At 58.0% G+C, this 27,919-nt stretch overlaps 1 protein-coding gene across 3 annotated transcripts; it reads right to left on the reverse strand.

The window, feature by feature from the left end:
* Window positions 1-6,321: 6,321 nt before the first annotated feature.
* SCARF2 (scavenger receptor class F member 2) lies at window positions 6,322-26,966 on the reverse strand. Of its 3 annotated transcripts, XM_069031013.1 has the most exons (12): window positions 26,578-26,590; window positions 21,266-21,324; window positions 20,319-20,361; window positions 19,599-19,700; window positions 18,767-19,286; window positions 18,447-18,665; window positions 17,935-18,063; window positions 15,413-15,516; window positions 15,221-15,338; window positions 13,688-13,809; window positions 9,299-9,451; window positions 6,322-8,984 (listed from the first exon to the last, which is right to left on the reverse strand). In XM_069031013.1, exons 5-12 carry the CDS (start codon window positions 19,246-19,248, stop codon window positions 7,780-7,782), a joined length of 2,532 nt encoding a protein of 843 aa, XP_068887114.1. In that variant the 5' UTR covers window positions 19,249-19,286; window positions 19,599-19,700; window positions 20,319-20,361; window positions 21,266-21,324; window positions 26,578-26,590; the 3' UTR covers window positions 6,322-7,779. The 3 variants fall into 3 exon arrangements, with proteins under 3 accessions (XP_068887114.1, XP_068887113.1, XP_068887112.1); XM_069031012.1 differs by lacking the exon at window positions 20,319-20,361 and having other exon boundaries at window positions 26,578-26,966; XM_069031011.1 differs by lacking the exons at window positions 17,935-18,063; window positions 20,319-20,361 and having other exon boundaries at window positions 26,578-26,742.
* Between the last annotated feature and the right edge of the window lie 953 nt (window positions 26,967-27,919).

Raw genomic sequence — 27,919 nt, forward strand, 5'->3', positions numbered from 1 at the left:
TTGTGTGGGCCCTCACCTCATCCCCCAGGCGAGGGGAGGGCATTGCTGGGACTGCCAGAGCATCAGCCTCAGGCTCACCGGATTTATTCCAATTTAAACACTGCAGAGTAAAAGTGTTTCCCCTGCTCTGGCCTCTGGAACTGAATATCTGAACGGGAATTTCACCCCTGAGCTGCAGCTAAAATAAGACCTGGATCAAGGTGGTCACTGGCTCTTGGTGGTGCCGGATGAAGCCTCCACGCTCCCTTCCCAGTTGGCTGCTGGTGTAGCCAGGAGACCAAGGGCTACTGAGCTGGAAGGGCAGTGGACATCATTGGGAACATGTTGGAAAACATGTCCAGGCTTTGGTTGTCTGGGCCAAGTTCCATGGGGACACACAGGAGATGCTGCACCCATGTGTCCTGACTGCACGTCATACCTGGGATAGGACATGGAAGCTCAGCCAGGGCAAATTCATGTGGGTTGTGGCTCAGCAGCCCAGGAGCATCTCATGTCTTTGCCACCTGCAGAGAGAAGGGTGTCAGGTCTGTTTGAGGTGCGGTGGCAGGTCTATATCACCCCATGGACAACACCCTGCCTGGGGAGCCTGGACAAGAGGCAGGAGCTGCTTCCCCTGGACCTGCTGCAGAGGCTCCCGGCTGGCTGGTGCAAGTGCTCCCAGGTCACTGCACAGGGCTTCATAACCAAGAATGAGCTGGGATGAGACAGAAATGTGTGGGCTTGGCTGGGAGTTGTGCGCAGGGGCCACAGGCAGCAAGGAGTGAGTGCAAAGGGTGTACGGGATGCAAGCGATACAGCAGGCTGCAGGGGACACAAAGTTGGCAGCGGGATATAAGGGATTCAATGAGCTGAAAAGGATGCAAGGGATGTAAGGGATATAAAGGATGCAGGAAGGGCTGCAGCAGACTATAAAGAATGTGTGTGCAAGGAGGCTGCAAAGGATTCAGAGAGTGCAACGGGGTGTAAGGGTTGCAATGGGATGTAAAGGATCCATGGGATGCAAGAGATTAAAAGATATGACTGTATGCAGGGGTTGCAGCAGCCTGGAGCCAGCCCCTTCTATCCCTTGGCTGGGGCTGCCCAGGTGGCATCCATGCCCCTCTGTGCCAGCAGCCTGACTTTGGGCAGGGACAAGGACCCCAGCTCGTGGGTCCTGGGGTCCCCCTTGCTGTGCCCATGCAGTCACCAACTGAGCAGGGGACAGCTGCAGGCTGCACTCCCTTCCCCTCAGGATATTTTCGGGGTCTCCAAGCCCCTCAGGGAGACCAAACCCCCGCCCCAATGAGGCGGCTGCGGCTCCTCTGCTGCAAACAAGGGGCCCATTCAGCCCCGCGTCCCGACCCCCGCTCCACATCCTGCGCAGTTCCTCCGGGGGAGCGTGGCCAGCCTCCGGCAGCAGCCAGGGCCGATCATGTGGCTCCTAATGAAATCCAGATCCGGGCAGAGCGATGACATTGCGCAGTGATTTGTGCTTCCACACAGACTAAACACAGGCGGGCGAGATGCGGCTGGGAGCACAGGCTGCGGATGAATCAGGTACCCGGAGCCTCTGCCTGACTTCCGCCTCGTTATTCCTCTTCTCCTGCTCAAAATACTTGGATAGAGTGCCCTCGTGCTTTCCCTGCAAAAATAGGGATTTTTCCCAAATGATGCTTGCAGAGGCTGAAATAAAGGCTCAGGCTCTTGGGTCTGCCCAGCGATGGCTCCGCGTGTTAGAAGTCCTTTTGCTCTGTGCAGCTCGTTGCGGCCAGGGGTTTATTGGTGTCCTGGATCACATGGAAGCACTTCCACTATTCCGTGGGGTGAGGGAGAGTCTTAAAATGGAGCCAAGGTGGGTTTGCTGGTTCTGCAGTCGGGGAGGTGCTGCATGCCCACCTGATGCCTGCGAGCGGGGGTCTGGCTGCAGCCCCTACCCTGCGCAGTGCTCAGGGCACTGCCCTGTGCCCCACTAAAGGCACGTTCATGTGCACCTCATCCTTCAGGCTGGAGGGCTGGGGGCTGCAGAGGCACCCCTGGAGGTCTCGATAAGCTGAAGGTGCATCCCCAGTTTGAAGCCCACGCAACGCATCGCAGCGCAGGACAGGGCAGAGGAGGTGACCGTGGCTTTGTCCAGCCCTGAGTGCCCATCAGTGGGGAAAAATGGCTTTAAAAGGGCGCCAGGTCCTGCTTGCAGAGCCTGGAGCTGCTGCTGGGATGGTGCTGGGAGGTGAAGTTCCTGCCAGACATGCTGTTGCCCTGTTTCCCTGCAAGTCCGTGCTGGAGCCCCCTGAAGCCCAGATCCTCAGGAAGTACCCAGCACAGCACTTGCTGGATTCAGTGTCACAAAACTGTGGGCACGGTGTTGGGAGGTGCCTGGGTGGCACTGCCATGAGGCCAGCAGGGATGGGGCTGGCACCTGGATGCTGTGGGCAGGCTCAGCCTGACCTTGATGTCCTCACCTTCGGTTCCTGGAGCTTAGAAAGATAGGTAGGTACATAAGTGTTTGTGTTTGTATATATATTACTGTATACATAAAACTATAGAAGTTTATATATCTATGTTATATATTTGTAAGTATATGTACCATGTACTGTGGGAGTATATAGGAGAGTGTAGTTGTCTATATATGAAAAGAAATATAGAAATAGAAAAACATTTACTCCTGGAGTGTACAGGAGTGCATACAAATATATATATATATAAAATATACACTCCTCTACATTCCAGGAATAAATTTTATATATATATACAATGTATATTGACATATAAAAATATATATAATATATACACACACATATTTTTGTGTGGGTGCATATACTCCTGGAGTATATATTTTTATCAGTATCCTGTGTCTTGTGGCATCTTGGGCACTGGGTGCAGAGACAAACCACCCTCTACCCCCCTGCTCCATTTCCTCATGAGGGAAAGGCTGCAAATACCCATCCAGAGGCTTCACCATCCCAAGGGAAAGCTGTGGGTGCTGTATCAAGGTGTCCATGCCATGACAGGGCTGGTGGTGCAGGGTCCCAGAGCCATCACCCATACTCACAGGGACCCCTGGGGCACAGCTTTCTCCTTCCTGCTGGGGGGTGATGCTGGAGCTGCCATCCCGCAGGAGCACAGTGCCCATCCTTGGCTCTGCAGGTTCAGTGCTACCTGCATGGAGTGGAGCTGGTGGGCACAGGGAGAGCACACAAGCAGCAGCTGATGGCCTGCAAAAGGCTTCTATTTCTTGCCACTCAAACACCACCAGAGCCTTCCTCAAACACCAGCTATCCTCAAGAGATGCTGATGAGGTCACCGATGGCTGTGGTGAGGAATGGTAACTGATTCTGGTGGCGTTGCAGTGGCTGCACCTCTTTGGGGTCCCAGCTGGGGTGATCCACGCAGCCTGGCAGCGGGGAGCCCAGTGCCAGCTGGATGGTGGCTGCACGAGGACATCACCCATATGGCGTGGGGACATCCTGGTGTCCCCAGCCTGGCCATCCCTGGAGCCAAGCGTCCTTGGGGAAGGCAGTCAGGACCCTGCATACACTTTGTGAGGCAAAGAAGGAAATGGCCATTTCCCCAAATGTAACGTAGCCACAGGAAATGTCAGCTGAATATATATTTATATCCCTGTAATCCTGATACAGCTGCCCAAACCCCTTCACAATCCCCCCATCCAGCACGAAATTCCCTCTGACACTGCCGTTCCCCTTCCCAGCAAATGCTGAGAGAGAAATTTCCTATATAGTTTTGAGAGCCCTGAGTTGTCTTCTGCATTTCATTCTCATTGGAGTTTCCCTTCCAAGTTTATTTTTGGTAGGCCCTGAAATAGGAAATGAATTGTTGGCAGCAGGCTGGCTTTTATTGCTACTTGCTGGCCAAGCCAAAAAAATGCACCGTTGTCCAACCCAACAGCTCTTTCTTTGCTTTGGGAAATCAGGGGGAAATGGGAGGAAGATCAATGTTGCAGTGTTGGCGGAGGAGAGGATGAGCCATAAGTGTCACTGTGCTCCACTGATCCCACGGATGAGGTGCTGGTAGAGCAGAGGGATGGTGGTTCCATCACAGCCACTCCTACAACTTCTCCTCAGCCATGGCCACCACGTTGTCACCAAAAGCCCTACCTGTCTATCGGGGAAGGTGGATCTTGCTCTGTCTCAGAGGAGTAGAACACCTGATTTCTCCACATTATGACTGGGTTCAGCTGTTTTTTTCCCTGAGGTCGAAGTTTTCTGCCTGGCCAAAACAGCCCCAGAAAGCAGCTCAGAACAGCAAGTATGTATAATTTCCTGATGGAATGCACAGCTACAGGGAAATTGTTTGATAGTTTTCAGCCTCTGCTGGTTTGTGGACCCCTGAACAAGACCTCCTCACTAGTGTCTATCACATTGGGTATCTCAGTCAGAGATATCCAACGTGCAGCGGTGGGAAGAAAGCCTGCAGAATGCCTGGAAAAGAGATTCATCAGCCCCTCGTGATACTGAGATGTGGCAATGCCTCATCCATGTCCTTCACAGCTGATGGCATCACAGGACATTACTGGAAGATTCTGAGGTGTCTGAGCTGGAAGGACCCTGTTGAAAAGACCCTGGAAGCAACAGAGAACCTCCGGCTGAACATCAGCTTTTTGATGTTTTTCCCAGATAAGGCAAAGCCCATAGTGGGAGCTGCTGGGAAGGGCACAGGTAGACACCTGAAGGAAGTGTCCAGATGTGGTCTCCTAGTTCAAGAGGGATGTGAAGAAACTGGAGAGGCCTGGACAAGGGATATCAACACATTCATGGAGCTGGCACACATCACACCAGGAGGAGGGGGCACGGCTGGGCTGGGGGAAGGGTTCTGAGAACAGCCAATGACTAAGGTCACAGAATCACAGAATACCCTGAGCTGGAAGGGACCCACAAGGACCGTTCAGTCCAACTCCTGGCCCTGCACAGACCCCCAGACAACCCAACCCTGGGCATCCCTGGCAGCGCTGTCCAAACGCTCCTGGAGCTCTGGCAGCCTCGGGGCCGTGCCCATTCCCTGGGGAGCCTGGGCAGTGCCCAGCAGCCTCTGAGGGAAGAACCTTTCCCTGTTACTCAGCTTAAATCTCCCCTGGCACAGCTTTATGATGAAGTTGAACCCTTGTTGGTGGTGCTGGAGGATGCAATGGGGTAAAAGAGTCACCAGCTGAAGCTTGGAAGATTAAGGTTGAATCTTGGAATAAAATTCCTTCCTAGGAGAGTGACCCTGGAACAGTCAAAGGGAGCTGGGGCATCTCCACCCTTGGAGAATCCCAAGACTTAGCCTGACATTGTCATGGCCACCCTGATGTGATGGTTGGGCTGGAGCCTCTGGTGACCTGCCTGCCTGTCCGTGACAGGGATTTTTGCTCCATAGGCTCCTCACAGGCTCTCCTCTGGCTCGTTGGGATTGTGATTGGAGCCCATGGATGGGCTTATGCCTGGGTGATCCTCTGCTGTCCCAGGGTAGCCTGGAGACCAAGGGAGAGCTTACAGTGCCCTACTTTCCTGAGGAATCAGCCCCAGTTTTGCTGCCTGCATGAGCAAGAAAGTGCCCCAAGAGGAGGCTGGGGCAATTCACAAATTCACCTTGCTGGATCACCATCATGAGCATCATGGGTGGCTCCCCTGAGTGCCCTTCAGCACTGACACAAAGAGATGTGTATAAGGACCATGTGATGTCTGCGACAAACCTTTCCTCTTAAATTGTGTTTAGTTTTGCACTTTCATTGCCTGGATTCAACTCCTTTCCTTCTCTTTCCTAACCTATGAGTAGTTATTAATCTGAGTGTCTTGGAAGCCTCTTCAGTTCATTGAACAATGGCCTCTGTGGTGGAGAGAGAGGGGTTTGGATGCTATCCCAGGTCTCATAGATTCAGTGTCCCCATTTTTCTATTGATTTTCTCTGTTTTGTATCTGGTGACACTGAGCTGATTCATCCACTCCTTTTTCTGCACTGTGTGATGCCCCAGGACTAGTTTCAGCCATTGTCCTTCACCATCCCAAATAAAACCTGAAGGAAAGAGGAGGGAGAGTGAAGGAACTCTGAAAGGTGACCAGAAGCCTATGAAACAACACTGTGATGTCATTCTTCAGCTTTGTGTTATGTGATAATGCTTCTCCAGCCAGTGTCAGGCAGTGTGCTGGCTCCAGCCCCACAATGCTGAGCCATGCCCAGGTGTGGGCCGGAGCCCCATCCCCTCCTGAGTGCTGTGCTGGGCTGGTTGCAGTCCTGGTTCCACGTGGTCTCATCCCATTCTGGTGTTCAAGAGCTGCCTCAATCACCTCTGAGATTGCTGTGGTTGACCTTTTGGCCTGGTGGTCTTCTGGGCCATCACTCCCACTTGGGCACAGCTCAGGATGGCTCAGTGGTGGGCACCAATGCTCCCAGCTCCCCTGGAAGCAGACAGCCCCAATTCTAATGGCAGGGAGAGTCCTGCTTAGGAATCTTGGGCAGAAGCTGTGTGGGAGAAGCCTCAGCTTCTGGGCTGCCCCTGGGCTTGTCCCAGCCTTGCTCCCTCTGGCAGCATCGTGCCTGGCGCTGTGTGGAGACCCCAAATGCTGCCAGGGTTGGCAGCCCCTGGGCAGGGGGTTAGAAAGCTGGGCTCAGAGCCCTGCACCCCCATGCCCCCCCACATTTGTGTCCCAGCACTCCGAGCACCCAGGGGTGGGCTCTCTTTGCTCAGTGGCCAGAACTCTCTTGAACCTCAGGGTCTGACCCAGGCTACAGTGAGGAGTGTCTGGGAGTGGGACCGGTCAGCCATTGGGACAATGCTGGAGGCTGGGGGAAGAGGAGCTCAGGGCTCATCTCTGATGCCAGGTGAGCACATGTAGCAGCAGCCCCAGTGGGGACCTGCTTCCCACCCTGTCTGCTGCTTGTTACCACCTGCCTGTACTGCTGCAAGGTCATCCATCTCCCCACTGCATCCCACTCAGGACCAGGCAGTGCCCAAGCAAGGCATGTTGCCTGCCCACGGGAAGGCTGGGGCAGGGAGAGATGGCACCCAGCTATCGAAGAAATACATTTTTATTAGGAAAGCGCTCTGCAGAGGTGCCAGGCTCTCTCATACCAAACTAATCCCTCCAACTCCACTGGATGGGATGCAGGAGCCCTAAGGGCGTCCAGCTCCATCCATAAATAGTGCTTCCTCCTGGCCAGGAGCAGCGCCGGGGCGGAGGGAGGGTGGCATCGGTCGAAACCAGCTCGACCCCACTCCGGCATGCACCGGCAGTGGAGAGCTGTGCCTGGAGGGCGCCGGGGCGGGGGGCTGCTGCCAGCGAGGGATGTGGGGCACATCTCTGGCACTGCCCTGGGCACTGAGCAGCAGCTCCCTTCCTCTCCCGTGCTCCGCGACCCCGACAGACCGGAGTGGGGCGCGGGAAGCGAGCGGCTCGGTTACTGCAGAATATACCGTGGGCACGTCTAGTACAACAAGCGCTGCTTATGCGGTCGATAATACTGCTACAAAAAAAGGGGGGGCGGGGGGGGGGAGGGGAATACGCCACACACGGAGCCCCCGGGATGGCGGCCGGGCTGGCTCCGTGCGGTCCCGCCCTGCGCGGGGAGGGAAGGCGAACTGAGACCCGGGCAGGGAGCAGGAGCAGGGCACAGATAGAGGGACCGGGTCCTAAGGGCAGGGAGGACTAAGGCAAAAAGGGGGCTGAGTGAGATGGAGGGGGATAAGGGGAGGCTCAAGGCTCTTCCAGTGCCCCCAGCCCAGTCCAGGCTCCCACGTTCGCTGGTTGTACTGGCAAATGTCCTTCTTCCCGGGGTGCGGCCGGTGCGGGGCCGATGCCGGGTTCCAGGTCACTGCACTGCCTGAGCAGGCACAGCAGCTGCCCTGGGAGGCTCCAGGCTCGCTTCCCGGCTCTTCTTCCTGGGAGGCTTCTTAATGGGGGTTTTCTTGGCTGCCTGCTCAGTGGGGAGAGCCTGATCCTGGCCGCTGCCGGCACTTGGCTTCTCCACCCACTTGGGCTCCCCGGCTGCCGTCTCGGCCGCCCCAGGGATCAGTTTTTGCAGATGGGGAGAGGTGGGCAGCAAGGGTTTGCTGGTCTTCTGGCCGCCGGCGGCCGCCGAGCGCTTGGCTTTCTGTGGAGGGGTGGGCTTCTCCCGCTGGGCACTGACCCCGTTCGCCCGGATGCCTCCGTCCCCCTTGTTGAGGCTCTGAGTCTTTTCCTTCAGCTGGGCGGCCAGCTCGGAGGCCAGCTGGGGATGCAGCGGCTCGGAGCGGGGTTTGCTGGTGCCGGGGCTGCGAGGAGCATCCCTGGTGTCCCCGGCCCGCCGTTCCGGCTGGAAGGCACCCATCTTTCGGAAGGCGTTCTGCACCGCCCCGTTGATGCTCTCCATCGGCTCCGAGCCGGCTTTGCTTCTCTGCTTGGGTTTGGAGGGTGACTGGGGCTCCCCAGCGAGGCTGGATTTGCCCTCGGGGACGCCGGTTTCCTTCGGTTGCTTCTGCGCTTTCTCTTTGCCCCGGGCGCCGCCCTTCTCCTCCGCTCTGCCCTGCACACTGGCCGACGTCTCGCTAGGGCTCCTCTTCCTCTTGGCCAAGCCCTGGCCTTGCTCGGGGCTGCTGGACCGGGCGGCCGCTTGCTCTGGGGACTGGCTGGGTGCTGGCAGCGAATTGGACTGGCCAGAGCTGTACCTGCCGTGGATCCAGGAGACTTTGGGCTTCGTGGCCGGGTCTGGAGGACGGGGCTTGGTCCTTTCCGGGGATGGCGGCTTCCCGGGGCTGCGGGGCTCCGCAGTGGCATCCTCCTCCTCCTTGGACTGCTTGGAGAGGCGGGCGACCCGGGCGTAGAGCGCGGCGCCGGCCGAGCCCGAGCCGCAGGAGGAGCGTTCGCTGTCCGAGGACTTGAGCAGGGGGGTCTCACTGCTGTCGGCCGGGAAGGCTCTGACAGAGCCCGTCTCCTTCAGGAACGTGTATTCGCCCGCTTCCTCCCCGCTGATCGGGGCCAGCAGCTTGTCCCCGGGGCTGGCAGGTGTCCCTCTGTCCCTGCTGTCACCCATGCTCTCTGCGGAAAGAGAGCACAGCGGTGTCAGGTGGGATGTGCCTGAGGAGGGGAAGGACTGAGATGCTCCCGCAGGACAGTGTCCTCCCAGTTAAGCTCCCAGTCAGGGATCTCCTGGGTCTTAACGCTGGAGCAGCAAATGCTGGAGGAGGGAGCTCTGAAACTGTGTGGGAGGCAAGACTGGAACCTGCACTCCTTCCTGGGGCACGAGGAACCAGGGTGACACGGTCCCCACCACACAAGAGTGATTCTCCATCGAGCAGGCCCCTGGTGATGTCCCTGAAGTCCCCTGGGGATGCACCCTATTCCCTGCTCACCTTCATGGGGGACGCAGTACACGGGCCCCTCGTCTGTGGTGTCAAAGGAGGAGAAGGAGCCGCGGGATGACCAGGATGGGGAAGGCTGCTCCACCACAGAGGGTGGCTCGATAAAGCTGCAGTTCAGGGTGTTTTCCAGGTCATGGTGGGCCACTGTGAGGGCAAGGAACTGTTGTCAGTGCCTGTTCTGCTGAACCCCCAAGTCCCTGCTGCCAGCCAGGAGGGTGGGATGCTGCACAGCTCCCTGCTGCCCAACTTCCTGCTGGGTGTCAGGGACAGGGACAGCATACAAGGCATGGCGACACCTCTTGCTGCACAGTCCCACCAGATTCCTCAGCCAAGTGGCCACAGAAGCCATCAACCAGCAGTGGTGGTGACCAGCATCCCCCATGCTTGGGCTGTGGGCAGCAGAGCCTCTTCAAGCCTCACACTTCCATCTATCCCCCTTTTCAGCTGCCCAAATTGAGGATGGACGTGGTGGAAGGACGAGTCATCCAAACCCTGGGTCCCATGAGGACTTGGTGAGTGTCCTGGTGGTCACCCATGAGCTGTGCAGCTGGGCACAGCCACCTTGCAAAGAGGGTTCTGGCACTGTGACTGTCCCCTTCTTAGGGAGAAAATTAGCTGCTGGCTTTAATCCACTCATTCCCACTTCAGCATCACTGACTGCATTTTCCTTTTCCATGTGCATTTGCACATGGATGCAGAAGGATGATCAAAGGAAGCCTGCAGCAGGGGGATGTACATTTTCCCAATTCTGCCACTTTTCAATCCCTTTGCCAGCTTCTTCCCTCCTGAAGCTGAGTAGGAGTATCCCTCCCTTCATCCCCTTAGCACTGCCCCTCTGCCAAGGGGCCACCCACAGAGAAGCCAAGTGGAAGAGAGAAACCACCAGAGGAAAAACCTGCTGTGTTAATAAAATGAAATAGAGAAGATGAGCAGTTAAGAGTTGTCTGGGCTGGAGTCACCTTTTTTCTCAGCTTGATAATTTTAAGGCTTTTTGCTGGATAAGCTCATGTCCCAACACATCCTGAGGGGCTTTCCCAGGTGCCCACAGCTTCAGCATCATCCTTGGATACCCACAGAACTGAGGCAGCACCCAGCTGTGAGGATGGACCGATCCTCCCGGAGAGCCATGCAGCAGTAGATGCACTTGTCCCCATCCCCTTCCACTGGCTTTTGTCCTCTGGGACAGTGACAAGCTGCCTTCAAGGCCAGGCAGAGCCTTGCTTTGGATAAAGGGCTGCAAAAGGGTGGTCCCAGGGCATGCTCAGGCACTGCCCAGGCTCCCCAGGGAATGGTCATGGCCCCAAGGCTGCCAGACCTCCAGGAGTATTTGGACAATGCTCTCAGGCCCAGGGTGGGATTGTTGGGGTGCCTGGGCAGGGCCAGGAGCTGGACTGATGATCCCTGTGGGTCCCTTACAGCTCAGGATATTCTGTGATTCTATGAAAACCCCATGCACAGAGAGAGTCCCAGCTGTACATGGATATTTCCAGGTATTTTTAACCTTTGACTGAACATCCCAACTGCATCCCAACCCCAACTGCATCCCAGTCATGCTGCAATTGCCTGGCTGGACTGTTTGATTCTTGAAGCACATCCCTGTTTTACAATAAAATAACTTCTAGTGTTATTGGGGTGCCCACTGGAATTTTATCCATCATTAGGGAATCTGGCTTCAGACATGTAGGGCCGTTAAAATGACAGCAGTGCTCACCCCTACATAGTTTGGCTTCCTGGAGTAAGGAAAAAAAACCCAAGCAGAGATATTTAAAGAGCAAATGGCCTAGAGAGGGGGAAGCGGCAGTTCCAACATGGCTTTCCTAGTAATAAAAACCAAAAAGAGAAAATTAAAAGCAGCCGTCTGGAAGCAGATGAAGGGAGATGCTTCCTGAGAGGAGGCGTGACGAGCGGCTGGGACTCACAGCCACGAGGTGACTCTGGGACTCCAGTGAGACCCAGGACACAGCCAAAGTATAAAATGAGGATATGTAGTGTACCTGGAAGCTTCGGGAGGCTTGGGGGCTCCAGCATGGTCACCAGGGATTTTTCTTCCCTGGCTGTTGGAGCTGAGAGAAACTTGGATGCTTCCCACATATCCCTACCTGTCACTGCTCCCCAAAATCTCCCAGAGCCACAGCATCAGGATGACAACCCCAGCCCTGCTTGCACAGTTAGTCTCAAGACCGTGATGAAGCAGAGAAGAGCAGCAGAAGAACCAAGAGAGAGGGATCCCAGAGTCCTCCTGGCCACCCCTTCCCACTCATCCCAAGCTCCCCATGATCAGGATCACGCTTGGGGCTGGTTGAGCTTTGCTGCTTGGAGAGGAGATGCAGTGGGGTGCGGGGCTCAGGTTAGCCCTGGCATCTTCAGGGTGACGTGACCAAGACCCATGCTGGTACCACTGACACCTGAGGAGCAAATCCCACACACAGGGGTACCCAAACGCTGGCCTTACGGCCGCTGGTGTGAGCCCAGGGTGTGGCCCTGCAGGCTGCCAGCTCAGGTGCGATCCCCAGTGAGATGTGGATCCAAAGCTGCTGCCAAGGCTGAGGAGCAGCTTTTGAGGGAGGAACCTGGGGATCCAGGCACTTGATGAGCTTTTGTGGGGCTTCAAGACCTGCTGTCCCACCTGGGAAGGTCCTACCATGTGTAGGCTTGCACTCACCAGGGTTTGAGCCCAGAAGAGAAAACCCACCTGGTGCCAGCAAACCCATGGCCAGAATGTGGGCAGCTCCAGAGCGCCCACTGCCCAGGCATCAGCCAGCACCAGTTTCACTGTCACATCCCCACAAGGTCCTGAGCACCTCCAGCACTGACTTGACCCTTGGGTTGGGGCACTTCAGCAACTCCTGCTGGGGCAGGATGAATGCTGGGAACAAGTGGCCTCTACCAGTGGATACTGGCTACTGTGGCTTCCACAGCCCCAAGTGTGGTCATGATGTGGCACCCTGGTCACCGGGCATCAGGGATGCAGCTGCCACAGGCACCCCAACAGGTCCCTGTCACCCTGGGGTCCCCAGACCCAGTGGGGGCTGGAGGCACTGCCAGACCAGGTGTCAGTGGGACTGGGAGCTGCTGGAACCCATATGGACTCCACTGTGCTGGATAACACAAGGCGAGCCCTGACCAAAGCCTTTCCTTCTGGTGAGATGACAACCCTCAGCCCCACAGCAGACTCCAGGAACAGCCCCAGCCCTGCTGGGACCGAGACCATCCTGAGCACCCTCAGCCTTTCCTGGGGCGGCTGCTGCCCTGTGTACACAGAGCAGCTGGGCTGGTGCCAGCTGCCTGCAGGCAGCCCCCCTGCCCTCATCGCACACAGGCACCCTCTGTCCTCTCCAAGCCCTTCCTGGCCCCTTCCACAAACACAGCCTCTATGATCCTCTGTTATTCTTGCAGCAGGAATGTTTCTTGGGCCCTGGCACACCCTGCTCTAGGCAGGGCTTTGCTGTGCCCCACGTGGCAAGGGGTTATCCCCCCCAGCTTGGATGCTGAAGGTTGTGTGTGGTGTGCAGGGATGGGGGTCACCTCTACGTCCTGCTTGGGATGAGGGATTTAACCTCATGCTGAGCTACTGTGTGCCAGGATGTGGCTGCTCTGGGGGTTCCACCAGCACAGCATGCCCAGGGAGGTGCTGGGCTCAGGAGGAGGGGCTGGGGCTGAATCGCACCCCAGCACTGGGTGGGGATTGCTGCCTTCACACCAATTTTAGTCCATGGGGTTGCAGCAGAACCCCAGCTTCCCATGCTGGGAAGAGGTGCAAGGACAGTCCAGAGAGTGCAGGGGACAGCATTCCCCAGCTGCTGGGATACAGGGGGTCCCCAATAGCCCTGACAGTGTCATGTCAGGGGCTTTGCCAGGTATGAGCAGCTCCCTACAAGCCAGTTCTGTCCCGGGCAGAGCGGGAAGCTCAACCCAAATCTCTGCCCCTCCATCCTCAACTCTGCTGCACATGGCAGGAGGGTGGGCATCCCTCCAGATGCTCTGGCTCCAGGCAAAGCTGGGCAGGGTTACCTCAGGATCAAAAGCACTAGCAAGGCATCTTGCTGAGTGACAGGCATCATTCCTTTCCAGGGGAACCTCAGGAGAGTAAACCCAAAACTACTCAGCAGATCTCCAGAACCAGGCACAACCTTTGCATCCTAACAAAGCAAAATGTGCTTGGAGATCCAGAAGCTGCAGACAGAAAGGGCTGAGCCCCTGCGAGCCAGGCAGCTCATACCAACCATTGAAATGCTCCCAGGGATCCGTGTGTCCCTGTCACTGCCTTGCCATGCTCATCTCCCTGCTTTGGGGCTGCAAAGGATGCTGTGAGCCACACATGCTGCCCTGACAGGAGTAAAACCTGGCTCTCTGCACCCTCCCCACACCGCAGCACCTTACCCATGACCTTGGGTAGCTTCTGGCGGCGCAGGGGGATGCGCGGGAGCTTCATCCCGATCCGACTGAACCGCCCACACAAACGTCTCGGAGGCTTCTTGGCTGCTGCTGGGTCCTGGCTGGAGCTGCAGAGAAGGTAACAGCACTGTCAGAGGCACTGTTCCCCTCCTGTGGTGGGGACAGCCTTCGTGGGCAACAGAGACAGGCAGTAGCTCAGGGGGATGCTGCAAGTGCTAAGGGGTTTTGGAGTGATAATGGGGTGGATCAAAAGCAGGGATGTGCCCAGGCTGAAGGCATTGGGGACCCACAGAGGCTGCTGTCAGCCCTGGGCACCAGCTTGCGCACACCAGGATGTAGAGCAGTACCAGGGGATGGTGGCAAGGCCAGATCCAACCACGGCCATTGGCAGTGCAGCCACAAAATACCTGCAATGCCTGGTAAAGACTCCAAACCTTTAAAAAAAATAAAAATCATCCCAACCCAAAGCCAAACATATGGCTTCTCTTTATTTGCTCTCTGGTTTTGAAGCCTCCTGGGGCTGCGTTTTCAAGCAATTCTCTGCAGCCACAGGAGTGAGTGGCTTTGTGTGCTGACTCAAGGAAACCTGTGCCGCCATGCCCACCACCCCCTGCAAGGGACTGCCCCGGGACAGCACCATGGGTCACCCATCAGTCTGGGGACGCTGTGGTCTGAGCACTCTGGGAGAGAGGAAACTCTCTGGAGCCATTCCCCCTCTCCTTGTGCTATTCCTCACCTGCTGGGTTTGTGCTTTATCTGCAAGATAATTGCCTGCAGCCCCCAGGCTCTCCAAGCCAGCTGTGCCGGGCTGGGATTGAGCTCACAGGGTGGCAAGGGGAGGCTTCTGGAAAATTCCTGTGCAGTGGCTGGCAGCACAAGGGGGTTTTCTCTGCAGCTGGAGGAGCTCCAACAGCCCTCTCATCTCTTGCTGAGCAGCACAAACCTTTCCCCCTGCCTTGGGTCTGTCCCCACTCCTATTCTCATGGTAGGATGTTAACCTGGTGCTGCCAAAACACTGCCAGCATCCTGACCTTGCTGCAGGAACCCACCCTCCCAGCCCTGATCATCCATTCCCATGTGGGACAGTCAGCAACCCCTCCATCCCCCAGGCCTCATCCCTTGGCTCAGGGGTTTGTTCTGAAGGTCTTGGCTATGTCTCGATGCCCTTGCTGTATTTCAGGGCTCCCTCTGCAGATCAGCTCCAGACCCTAGAGAGTGGAGGGGACTTGGCAGGTCTCCATGAAATGATGACCCACAGGAGAGAAACGAAGTCAGGGAAAGCAAGAAGGGGTTCCCCAGGAAGGGCTCACCCTGAGCACCTCCATTAGCCCTGATGATGCAGCACGACTGCTCAGACCCAGGTACCCACATGGTGCCACGTGGGCAGCACAGTTCTGCCTCAGTTTCCCTGCAGCACTGCTGTCCCAGCATGGTCTCTGCATCTCCCTGTCAATCCCAGACCCCATTGGTCTTCCACACTCCCAGCCTGGTGAGATCCCTCCTGGTCCCGGCACTCACCCGCTGGCTTCGTCCTTCTTGCGGCAGACGCAGCAGCAGCAGAGCAGGGAGAGCAGAAGGATGAGCAGCAGCGCCAGGAGGGCCCCTGCCCCGATCACCCCCATCCTCTGGTTGGCCTCTGCAAGGCATACCCGCGACTCAGCCCGGGGCCAGCCCGGTGGCAGAGCCCAGCCCCCAGTCCCTGGCACTCACCCATGTGGCAGGCACCTGTCAGGGGGTCGCAGGCACCGTCGTGGCAGCTGCAGACACTGGCACAGTTGGCTCCGTAGTGTCCGGGAGGGCAAGTCAGGTTACAGCTGGAGGGAAGGGCTGGATGAGAATGGTGCATCCCCCACCCCAGGCACAGCAGTGGGGGCCACTTGGCTGCCACCTCCTCCCAAACCCTCCATGCTTCAGGGAGCACTTCTCCAGCTTGCACCAACACAGCTCCTCCACATCCTGAGGGAACCTTAATCTGCAGGGATCAGGAGCCCATCACCCACACAGTGGCTTCGCCCATTGCTCAGAAGATTCGGCCCAGCTGGATCTCAGACTCTCTTGCTGCTCTCTGTATGGGACTTCACCATTAGACACAGTAATTAGGAAAGGTCATTAACCCAGCAGTCACATCTAAAGACACCCTGATGTCACAGGGATTCCAACTCAGCTCAGTGGTGATGTGGCCATGGCACCCCAAGCCCCAACCCCCACCAAGCCAGGCAGAACCACAGTGGCCACAAGCTGGGAAGGTGCCCAAATTGACTTTTTTTCTTTTTTTTTTTTTTTTTTTTTTTTTTTTTTTGCCTCCAAGAAGGAAAAACAACACAGCAGCCCTAAGACCCTCCCAGTTTGGTTACGTCTGGTGTCAAATCTCCACTCCTGGTAAAATGACTTCCTGATGGTGTCACAGAGATGATAGGGACACGAATAAATGGGCACCAATCCACGTGTCTCAAGGGCTTGAGCACAGAAAACATGTGCCAGGCACGTGCCAAAGCACCTGGGCCTTTTCTTGTCAGCGGGTCCAACCCAACCTGCCTCCCCAGCCACGGGCCAGGCACCACAGAGCAGGACCCAGATGGAGCTGGGAGATGTTGGCAGCACTACTGGGTGCCAAACCCTCCGCCAGCTGCACCCCAGCTGGAATGGCTGCAGATGGAAGGAGCCAGTGGGCCCCAGCCCAAACCCACTCCCCTGGGGACACAGCTGCCCCCAGCCCTTGGCGCTGTGCCCCGAGGCAGCTCAGCCCATTTCACACTCCAACAACTTGCAAAGTGCCACTTTGGCCAAGCCTCCTGCCTGCTGTGTGCCTGGTTCGTGCCTGTCATGTGCCAGTCATGTGCCCATCATGTGCCTGCCAGGATGGACGATGAGCTTCTGTGTCTGCTCTGCTGCACCGGGCAGCTAATGCAGCAGAACAGGAGCAGGGATAGTCCCCCAGCAAGGCAAAACCTCTCAATGCAATACTTGGCCCCACATTTCTGCCCCAGGCTGAGATTTTGGGAGCAGAGGAGGGTGAATTTTTCCAGCAGAGTCCTGACACTTCTGGGAAAGATAAAGCCCTTTGTGCACACATGAATATTCTAGCAGCTGCTCCATTAGCCTCCTCCTGACACAGAGCTGAGAGGACATGCTGCATGGCAAGGACATTGCTTCTGCCTTCATTGCAGAAATCCCCTTTTTAGCAAAATTATACCCTGCTGACAAAAACACTGGTTTGGATATAGTCACAGGGATCTGCCAGTCCCGAGCCTGCCCAGCTGCACCACCTGGCACAGCTCAGTTCAAGGTTATGGCACCAAGACTGCATCCCAAGCATCCCCCATCCCCACCTTCCCAGTGCTGTGCCAGGGTCTCAGAACAGGTTAATCCACACTCTGCCCTCTGGCACTGTGCCGAAAGCATCACTACACCCCCCTGGGGAGCATCCAGACCCTCTCACCTCTGCCTTTGCTATCAAAGGTGGCTGTGATGCCCAGGCTGGGCATCCTGAACTGGTGCCAGTGCCCAGCAACTGTTCCAGCACCACAAAGTGGTTGGCAAAGCCCCCCCAAAAAAATCCCCAAAACGAAAATGCTCCCTGTTTTTATGCCCTGAGTGAAATGCCAGCGTGGGCAGGATGCCAGCTCCAAATCCCTGTCCTTGCTGTCACCCTCAATTAATTGCTGGGAAAACCTGAGCACCACCCAGCAGGACCTGGGGGAGCTGTCTGCGTGTCCAAGCCAGGCGGAAAACACTTTCCTCATCTTTTCAAACAACATTTCAGTCCCATGCTGGGAAACACTACCCAGGGATGTGAGCAGACCCTCGATGGCCCTTGTGCGCCTGGACTGGGGGGAGGGGGACGCCTGGAAAAGACCCCAGCCAGAGGCAGAGCTTTAAGCAGGAGACCCCCGGATGCCATGCCTGTGAGGCTGTTTGTTATTCTGAGATGTGGTTTTCTCTCTGTTTTTGGATAGAAATTCCGCCCTGGACTTAAAAACTCCCAACAAACCACCATTTTGTTGATTTGTTTTTGCCGAACAGGCATTTTCTAAAGCACAACACCCCTTGCTGCTCTGTGAGCTTGTCCTTCCCCCTCTGTTCACCAAATCATCCCAACTATTGCCTATGAGTGCTTCCACTGCAGGAAACCTCTCAGCTGGGAACAGCATAGAACACAAGGGGGCAGGAGCTGCCTGAGCATCACCTGTGCCCCAAGGTGCCCCAGGTGTGCTCAGTAGTGCCTCACTTACTATGTGCCATGGGAGCCAGGGTGGCAGAGGCACTGCCCAGTCTCGAAGTGGCACTGGCCGTTGACGCAGTCGCTGCAGACGAAGGCGCAGTTCTCCCCATATGTCCCGTTCCGGCACTTGGTTTCACACCTGGGAGGGATGAGGGCAAGCGGCTGGAGCACCCATGGCACTTGGGGACCTCCAGCATCCCTCCACATGCATGGAGACGGGGCTGTATATCACCGTGGTAGCTTGTGGTTTCTGAAGCCAGGAGAGGGGTATAGGCATGGACTGAGCCCACTGACATGGCCATGGAACTGGAGGGAGCCTGTGAGACCCCGACCCTATGCCCCTTGGACCCTGGGTGCTTGCAGTGGGTCTCAGCACTCAAGCTGGGATGCTCTCCTGCAAACTCTAGTGCCCAGGATTGGTTCCAGGGCTGCAGAACCCTTCAGTGACCCTGTTCCCTGGGAGAATCAGGGAAGCCAGGCACTGCTCTCTCAGAACCCAACGCTGCACCCAGCCACACTCACCGGTCTCCGATCCAGCCTGGGTTGCAGTGGGAACATTTTCCATTGATGTGATTGCAGGTGTGGCCATCCTTGCAGGGGGGACAGAGCTTCTCGCAGCCCTCTCCGTAGAAGCCAGGCGAGCAGGGCTGGTCACACTTGGTGCCGTTCCAGCCCGCCTCACACGTCAGGCAGCGCCCATCGGCCACGGTGCATGGCTGCAGGCTCTTGCACTGCCCACACCTAAAACGGCCGAGGGGAACCCATCACCCAGAAGACCCCAAATCCTCCTGCTGCCACCTCCCACCAGTGCCAGATCAGACCCAGTAGGGCTGGCCACTCACCGCCTCCTGCAGCCTTGGCCATATAAGCCGGCCGGGCACGGCTCGCGGCAGTACTTGCCCCGGTAGCCTGGCTCGCAGGTGCAGGTCCCATCCACCTGGTTGCACTTGCCCTTGTAGCACTGGCAGTAGCGGTCGCAGCGGGGCCCAAAGGTCCTCTCCCGGCACTGGCAGCGCCCTGTGAACTGCTCGCAGGGCGAGTTGTTGCAGGAGCACTGGTTGTTGCAGCCACGTCCCCACCAGCCGGGCTGGCACAGGCAGTTGCCTGTCTGCTGGTCACACTGAGAGTTGTGGCTGCAATAGCAGGAACTGGAGCACTGTGGGCCCCACCAGTTGGGCTCACAGGTGCATTTGCCCGTCTTCTGGTCACACTTGCCATGCTTGCAGAGGCAGATGTTCTCGCACTTGGGGCCCCAGCGGTTGAGGTTGCAGGTGCACTGGCCTGTCACATCCTCGCACTGCCCGTTGGGGTGGCAGCTGCACATTTCCTTGCAGTCGGGACCCCAGAACTGCCGGGGACACTCTGTGGGGAGAGCCATCAGCCTCAGCACTGCCCAGGGGGACAACCCCACCACCAGGCACCAGTGGAGACCCCCAGTCCCAACAGCACCTCTTGACCACAGTCCTCTTTCTCCTCCCCCTAGTGCATTGGATCTAAGAGGAGACCTCAGCAAAGGGACAATGCCCTGGGAACAGAGCCAGGGGACAGGCAAGGGCAGAGCAAGAGCATTCACAGCTCCATCCTTGATGATCTGCTCTGGAAAGTTACCCCAGGATAAGCCAGGTCCACCCCAGTGAACCCCCTGAGGACACAAAGGCACCTGCCAGTACTCACTGGTGTCGCAGTTGGCACCGAAGTAGCCGTGGCGGCAGCGGCACTCGCCGGGCCTGACGCACACCTCGTTCTCCTTGCAGGTGAAGTTCCCCTCGCACACGGCTGGACAGATGGACAGACAGCAGGCATGAGCACCAGTGCTTGCTCCCTAAAGCCCTCCAGACCCCTCCAGAGCAGAAAAAGGGCTGTGCAGTGACCCTCTGAGTCCTGCTGAGCTGTGGCACTGTGACCATCCTGGCGAGCAGCTGCCTGGGCTGGATGGGACCCTTGCCAGAAAAATGCCACCAGCCTCCTGTCACCCAGCTCAGCTCCATCTCTGCCACCCAGATAGGATGCCACCCATCCTGGCCACCAGCCTCCTGCCACCCAGCCAAGCCCTGTCCCTGCCAGTGGCTGCACCCAATGGTGTTGTCCCTTGCCCAGCTCCGCATTGCCAGAGGGGAGGAGGGGACAGGGGGTGGAGGGGTTGTAGGCACTGCCATCCCAGCACTGCCTCTGCCATGTGGCCACCAGCCCCTAAAGGCCACCAGCCCCTCTCCTGCTGAGGGGACCTCAGGCTGAGGCTGATGCCTGGAGCCAGGCAAGTGCACGATGTGGGACAGGCAGCAGGGACAGGCAGCACCGTGGTGCAGGCAGAGCTCACAGATCCCGCACGGCCCTGGACAAGCTCCCTTAGGCACTGGGAGAGGGACAGACAACCACCCATCCCAGCCACCTTACCTGGGAGTTGTTAGACCTACGGTGATGGATATTATAGAAACCCCTAAAATAGACAGATTACACAGGTTAGGAGCAGTGAGTCTAAAGGTTAGAGCAGGTCAGGGGGGCAGGAGATGGGGACAGCTCGCTGTGGGACCATCCTCCCCCCACTGTCCTGGCAGATCCTGTCCTTCTCCCTTCCAAAGGGGCCACATCCTGTTCCCAACGCATGCAGCGAGCGGTTACAAGGCTCATGCACAGTGGGTTAGTTGGTTATGGGGGCTTTGGTCCCAGCTGCAAAGTGCCACCTCCAGCTCTCCCGGGGTATGGTGAGCCCTGTGGCCAGCCAAGACTGTGGGGGAGCTCCAAAGCAGCTGCCTTCATTGTGGTGGCAGTGCAGGGAATGATGCTCCCAGGGTTTCATGCTGAGCATCCATGCTGGGCTCACTGCAGCCCCCAGTAAAGAGCTGTGAACCTTGTACAGACTGAGTCCAAGCTCAATGGTCTTTGTCAGCTCCAGCAGCCTCTCCCCAGTGGGGCCACGATAGACACGTGCCTGGTCTGGGCAGCTTCAGCTTCACCGGTGGCTCTGGCTCAGCTACCCACACTGCTGAAGCATCTGTGGGGAATCTCAGTCCCATCCCTGCAGCTGCACCTTCACCCTGGGGGACACTTCACTGTCCCTTGGAACCCTGAGTAGCACCCCCAAGTTCTCAGACCCAGAGCTGGCTGGTAAGGAGAGAAAGCCCCACAGGTCTGTGACCCCTGACACTGGGGCTGAGCACCCATTCCATCCGCACGGTGCTGGCTTGGAGCACTGCAGGGAGGCAGGACTCTGGCTGCAGGTTCTCAGGACAGGGGGACCCAGCCACGGGACACATCAGGGTGGCCCCTGACAGTGGTGGTGAGGCCAGGAGGGCTCAGTGAAGGATGGGCACCGCCCAATGAAGCAAAATGCTGGTGTTTACCTATTAAACACTCGTTCCCTTGTTGCCTCCATCCCAGGCAGCACACGAGCACCGAGGAGCTGCAGGGATAAAAAAAGCATCACAAATAGTTACAACTCTCAGAAAGTCCTGGTCCTTTTCAAAAACCCACCAGGACCACTGAAGTCCTGATGGTGAGAAGTCCTGCTGGGGGCTTCTACACCTCCAAAGGGGAAGGAGAGCTCTTGACTCCTCCTCCAGCATAGAGTGAGTTAATGGATCTGCTGGGGGATCCCATGGATGCCCCACCAGCCACTAAGGTGATGCCTGGAGTAAGAACAGGACCAGTTCCTCCCAATAAGGAGTGATGAAAAAGCAAAAGTCATGTTTGCAACCTCTACAATAAAAAAATCCAAAGACTGACCACAAAAGCTGGGAAAAAAGGGAAAGTTCTAAATGTCCCAGGGGAAAACTTGACTTGAATCCCAGGCTTGGTGCCTGGTGGCCTGGGGATGGCACCCCAAAGGCAGGTTGGAACCACCTGGCTGGAGTAGCTGGAACACAGCCAGCTCCCAGGGAATGTCCCTATGTACAAACAGGGGGATGCCAATGCAAGCAGCTGGAATGTGTCCCCGAGCTCTTGAGAGTCCTGGAGTGCCACTACCTCCAGGGAGTACCAGGCACAGGATCATCAGGCAGGATGTTTTTGGCACAAGCTTGACCAGGATGGGGGCTCAGACCCACTCAGAAGCTCAGCCAGGGATGCTCAACTCTCTGCTGGGAAGGGACACGTGGTGACACCTCACCCACACTTTGTCAAAGAATCCCCCTAAGCAAATGTCTGGGGGCTCATGATGCTGCAATTGGGTGTGGGGAGTACACTCCCCATGACCGCACAGAAATCCCTGTTTGTAGACCCCTGCTCATCCCTGGAGCCACCCACTCATCCTCAGGGTGACCCACACTGCCTGGTCTCACAGAGAGAGCGATGCTGGAGGGTCACAAACAGCACAGGCAGATGCTGCAGTCAAGGAAAACTTCACCCGGGCTGGTCCGGCGGCGCAGCCTGGAATGCATTTGGCTTTTTCTTTTTTTTTTTTTCCTCTTTTCCTCTTTATATGTAACAAATGCAGAAGAGGAGGAGACAGCGAGGAAGTATTCGCTCAAAACCCAGCGCAGTCACAGGACCACGTCTGGCTGCCAGACCGCCTCGTCCTGGGGCCGGGGAGGGAGCTGCCAGCAGCCCCTTGGCCAAAGCGGGGTCCTGGGGCCGCAGCTCCCGCCCCGGCCCCTTGGCGGGCAGCACCCGCATGGCCCAGCCAGGAGCACCGTGTCCCCCTTTTCGTGGCGGACAGTGAAAAGTTGGAAAGGAGGCAGAAAAGAACCACAAAAATGATTCAAGGCCTGGAAAAAATGCCTTGCAGCCGGAGCCCAAAATAGCTCCATCTATGCAGCCTGTGGAAGCAGCCGCAAGATGCTGCGATGGCAGCGGCACAAACGCCCCCCACGGGGACCCCAGGGCTCAATGCGGGGCTCTGCTCCCGCCAAGCATGCGAAGGGATGCATGGGGTTAATGGCAAAGGGGGGCCAACCACCAAATCACCTACCCGAGGACTGGGTGGGCTGGAGTCAAGGTCCTTTTCTGCAAGAAGCTTCAGGCTGGGCCCCCAAAAAGCTTTGCCAGCTGTGCTGGAATACTCAGGCACAGGTGGGGAAGGGTCCATGGTGCTCTTGCCCTCCCACAGCATGGCCAAAGCCTCACTGTTCAACCTGGGGTTGCTTTCACCACTCTACCCTTTAGAAATTCAGTTTGGTGGCTTTTAGAATGAAACGATCACAGGTTAGCAAGAGAAAACCCTTCCACCTGGGAAACCTGCCTCTAACAGCCCAGCCTGGCCACCAAAAAGGGCGTTATGGGGAATGTGCCAAAAAGTATCCTTTGTGATGAAAGCCCTGAGCTGATGGAGGGGAGCTGGGAGTTACTGGAACATGGTGGCAGGAGGTAAAATCTTCTGCCATGAGCTAGAGGAGGTGAGTGGCACCACGACCACCCCCAGCTGGGACCCAGCCCACCTCGTCACAGGATTTGTGCTTATCGTTCCCTGATAGCTAATCTCTCCTTCCCTGTGGCTGCTGATGGCCTCCCACACCCTGCTCAGCCCCCACCTCATTTATCAGAAGCTTTGACAGCAAATAAACTTGGTCCTGTGGCAAGGAGAGGTAGCCAGGATGCCGCACTGGGAAACCATTGCTCCCAAAGGACTGGTCCCACAGCACAGCCAACCCACGGAGGGTCAGTGCTGGCTGCAGGCCACCAGTGCTCATCAGGGTGTGGGACTAAAAGGTGTTTTATGGCCTCAGCTCCTTGACAAAGGGCTTGCTCCATGTGCCCCCTGACCAGTGGAAAGGGAAAACTGGGAGATGTGTTTAAAAGCTTGCTCCCAACCCACACAGATATGGCACTGCAGACATCCACAATGCAAATACTTTCTTTCCTTCAAAGCACTACAAATGCTGGGAAAAAAAGAACGAAAAGCTGCCTCTGAGCTGTGGCAAGGGCTTGAGACCTCAGCTGATGTGGAGGAAAAGGAGTGGGATGTGGGCAGAGCTGGAGCTGCCACCTGCAGGGACGAGTCCTCCATGCCCAGCCTTGCCCCCAGCCCATGGCCATGTCCTGCTCATGCTGAGCATCACTGGGATCTCAGCTAATGATCCCAGGCTTTTCACAGAGCTAAAATATTTTTCTTGTGGATTAGTATCCTACACTCTCCCTGAAATCACTTTACCAATAGATTTAAGGCAGGAGGGGTGGGTCTTCACCCTGACCAGCACAGCCTGCCCTGAACAACGAGGAGCAGGCTCACATCCCTGGAAGCAGGAGCAAGAGTCCGGAGCTCAGCTGGGAGCTACCTGTGGTCCCATGTGAGACCATCTGGCTCAACCCAGTGGATGGAGCTGTAGAGGACCCCAGCATACCCCTGGTGCTCAGAGAACCACTGGCACCTTCTCCATCCCCAGTGCTCCTCCATCCCTGCCCCGCTGCTCCTTCCAGGCATCACCCCAGTGCTAATCCTTCTCTGTGTCACCCATCACTTGGTGCCACCCAGCTGGCACACAGTGCTCTTGGGACTACTGGGTCCCAGGCACTGGCACTCCCCATCTGATGCCAGCTGCAGCTCCCTGACCCCAGCCTCAGGGTGCAGACAGATGGACAGACATCCCCAGGGCAGGCGGGCATAGGATCACGGGCATAAATAGAAACCCTTCAGGCAGAGAAAAAATAAAAGACGAAAGATTGGAAAAGAGAGTGTTAGCAAGAGAGCAGGACAGGACAAAGCAGTGCCCAGGCTATCACAACTGGTACCTTTGGTCATGCCAATGGGCAACCAGTTGTCAAAGTGCTTCAAATTTAAGGACAAGTTGAATTTAGGACACGAAACCTGAAAGAGCCCCAAATAGGACGTTTTCTTCTGCCCTAAATTATTCCTTGAATTGCTACTCGGGAGCCAGGTCTCCTGAGGCTTCTGAAACCTGTGATGGTATCTCCACAGGATGTCTGGATGGGCTTCACAGAGCCAAGGGTCCACAACCAGCAGCTCCACCAGCCTTGGGTGGAGGACATTGGGACCTCCTCCCAAAGCCACCTCCAACCCCACTGCCTGTGGCCCCAGGCACAGGGCAGGACCTGCAGCACCAGGGCCTTGGGGCCACTGGGGTGGGTTTGGACGGTGACATATGGGGTGTCCTCTGTGTCCATTGTACACAATAATGATGGCGGTGGGTGCCAAGTGGGTGGGTGGGGAGGGAAGAAGGGTTTGCAGAAGGGTGAGGGATAGAAAATTATGCAAACATCATCTGAGCTTCCCTGCCCCACCACCCCCAGGTCCCAGGCTGCCTTCAGGTCCCATTCCTGCTGGAGGATAGACTCCACCAACCTGTCCCACTCAAGAGCCAGTGCCTCTTGCATACCCCATGGCACCCATGGCTGGCACAGTGAGCGAGTCTGAGCCCAGTGGTGCTGGTGCAGCATCTCCCCCACTTTCATCCACTGGGGATGAGGGAGTCCTTCTGCAAGGGGGAGCACCCAGGCACCCTATATCCTGCATGTGGGGCAGGATACAAGGAACAGGGTGGGGACACTGCTCAAGTTCCCTCTGTCGTCCCATGATGTAGTGGCAGCTTTGCTGTGCAGGTCATGGGCAGCCAAGGAGGGATGGCTCCCTGTCGAGGAACAGCACGGGTGGGAGCTGCGGCCACTCTGGCTTGTGAAATGCCTCCTTAGGAAACTCCGGCTGTAATTTGAGGAGGGGGCACCAGCGCCCTGTGGCCCTGCTGAATGGAGCCATTATGCGGCCCCTCTCGCTTGCAGCACATGTTTTCCTTGTGGACTCGTCTGACCTCACGGGCAAGATGTAAAGGTGCATTTATGGCCTGGGCCCCCCATCAAGCACAGGGGATCCAGCTCTCCCAGGCGGGAGGCAGCGGCTGTGGGCTCTCTCCCCCTTTGCTGGGGCCAGCCTGGCTCAGGAGCCTGGGCAGCACTGAGCCTGAGCACCGCAGAGAAGCTCGGCTGAGGTGATGCTCTGCAAAGGGACCTGTGGGACACGGAGAGCACTGGGAGCGGGGACAAATCAGTGCCACCTCCTGAGACCCTGCCCCCAGCCAGGCAGGCAGGATGTGACCGCCGGGACAGCTAGACAGTGCCAGCACTCACAATCTGAAGCCAAACACGAGGGTCCTGGGGCTGCCAACTCCACAATCCCCAGCAGCCTGGGGCAGCTCCACCATGATACCCAGAGCATCCTGTATCCCACCAGCCCAGGCTCAGCAGTTCGACCGGCCCCCGGGGGGAAGCAGGACCGGCCCCCACAGTGCAACCCGATTCCTAGAGACACCCAGGACCGGCTCCCCAGCGCAGATCCTGCCCCAGGGATGCAGGATTGCCCTCCGTCCCTCTCACGACTCCATCCCCAGAGACATCCAAACCCAGCTCACTACAGCAGAAACGGCTCCGGGCATCCAGGACTGGCTCCGGAGGCATCCAGGACCGATTTCCCGCAGCCCCCCGGGGATCAGGACCAGCCCCCCACGTCTCCGGCCCCGCTCGGGCTCAGTTCCTCACGCTCTCCCCGCCGCCGGCTCCCCCCGCCTCAGTCGCGCACAGGACGGACTTTGTCTTGGAAGGCGCCCAGAGCCGCGGCTGCCCGGGATGGGGGATGGACCGGCGAGCCCGTCCCGTCCCGTCCCGTCCCGTCCCGTCCCGTCCCGTCCCGTCCCGTCCCGTCCCGTGGCCCCGGCCCCGCACGGCGCTGGGGGTCCCGTCCCGCCCCGCACACCTGCCTCCCCGCTCCTACCCGCCGGCCCTGCAGACGTTCCTGCCGCGGGGGCTCAGCTCCTGCGCGGCTCCGCGGCTCAGCACCGGCAGCAGCAGCAGCAGCGGCAGAAGCGCGGCCCCGGCCCGAGCGCGGCGGGGCGGCCGCAGCCCTCGGGCCGCCATCAGCGGCGGAGCGACGGGGCTCGGCCGGACCCGGCACAGCCCATCCAGGGCCGGGCGCTGTCCCCCCGCCCCGGCTTCTCCGCTCGCGGTCCCCGCCCGCCCCGGACCCCGCCGGTCCCCGCTGCCGCTCGGCGGGCGGAAGCCGCGCTGCGATCGCTTCGCCGCCGCCTCCCCCGCGCCCCTCTCGGCGGCGGCGGGAGGGGCTCCGCCGCCAGCCAGGAAATTCCGCATTGGTTCCCCTGACGGCGGGCCAGGCTCCGGGGGCCGCTGCCGCCGCCGCCCCGGCCCCGGGCAGCGCCGCCCCGACGGACCCGAGAGGCTCCACCGGGTGGGCAGCGCCGCCGAACTCGGGGAGGGTCCCCGAGGGGGAATGGGAGGATGCGGAGTCCTGGCTTCCAGCGCAGCCCGGGGGTCCAGTAGCTCCCGGGAGTCCTGGGACTCCTGGGAGTCCAGTGGCTCCGGGGTGTGGATGGCCTGCGATCCGGTAGCACCGGGGATCGGCTGTCACGGTGGTTTGGAAGCTCCAGAGCCCGGGGAGTCCCCAGCAGTCCGATGTCCCCCGGGGTCTGGCTGTCCCGGGATCCAGCAGCTCCAGGGGTTCGACAGCTGTGGGTGTCCAAGAGCTCCGGGTTTTGACTGACCCGGGGGTCTGGCTGTCGCAGGTTCTGGCTGTATCTGGGATCTGGCAGCCCCAGATGCACAGCAGCCCTGGGATCTGTCTGACCTGTGGTTCCAGTAGCTCCAGGGGTCCCACAGTCCTGGATGCCCAAGGACGCGAGGGTCAGTCTGTCCTGGAGTATGGCAGCCCTGAGGAGCCCGAAAGCCCCAGTATCCACCTGACCCGGGGATCCAGCAGCTTCAGGTGCTCAACAGCCCCAGGATCTGGCTTCCCCAAAGGTCTGGTAGCCCCAGTGTCCAGCTGTTCTGCAGGTCCAGGAGGTGATCTGGCATCTCCATGTGCCTGGCAGCCTGGACCAGCCTATTGGGAGCCATGCAGGGACCTGTGGGAGCCAAGTGGTGCCTGCAGCAGAGGAGCCAAGGACCCTGTACAGGGACAGAAAGGCTTAAGAGCAGCTGCTGGTTAACCTGCTGTAAGGACACAGCTGGGAATCAGGGGGACACCCTGGGCACCCAAACAAGTCCCACACCTCTAGCATGGTGGGGCAGCCCTGTCAATAAACCTCCTCAGCCTGACAATG

This window comes from Aphelocoma coerulescens, chromosome 15 (assembly GCF_041296385.1).
Source record: "Aphelocoma coerulescens isolate FSJ_1873_10779 chromosome 15, UR_Acoe_1.0, whole genome shotgun sequence".
NCBI classification, from domain to species: Eukaryota; Metazoa; Chordata; class Aves; order Passeriformes; family Corvidae; genus Aphelocoma; species Aphelocoma coerulescens.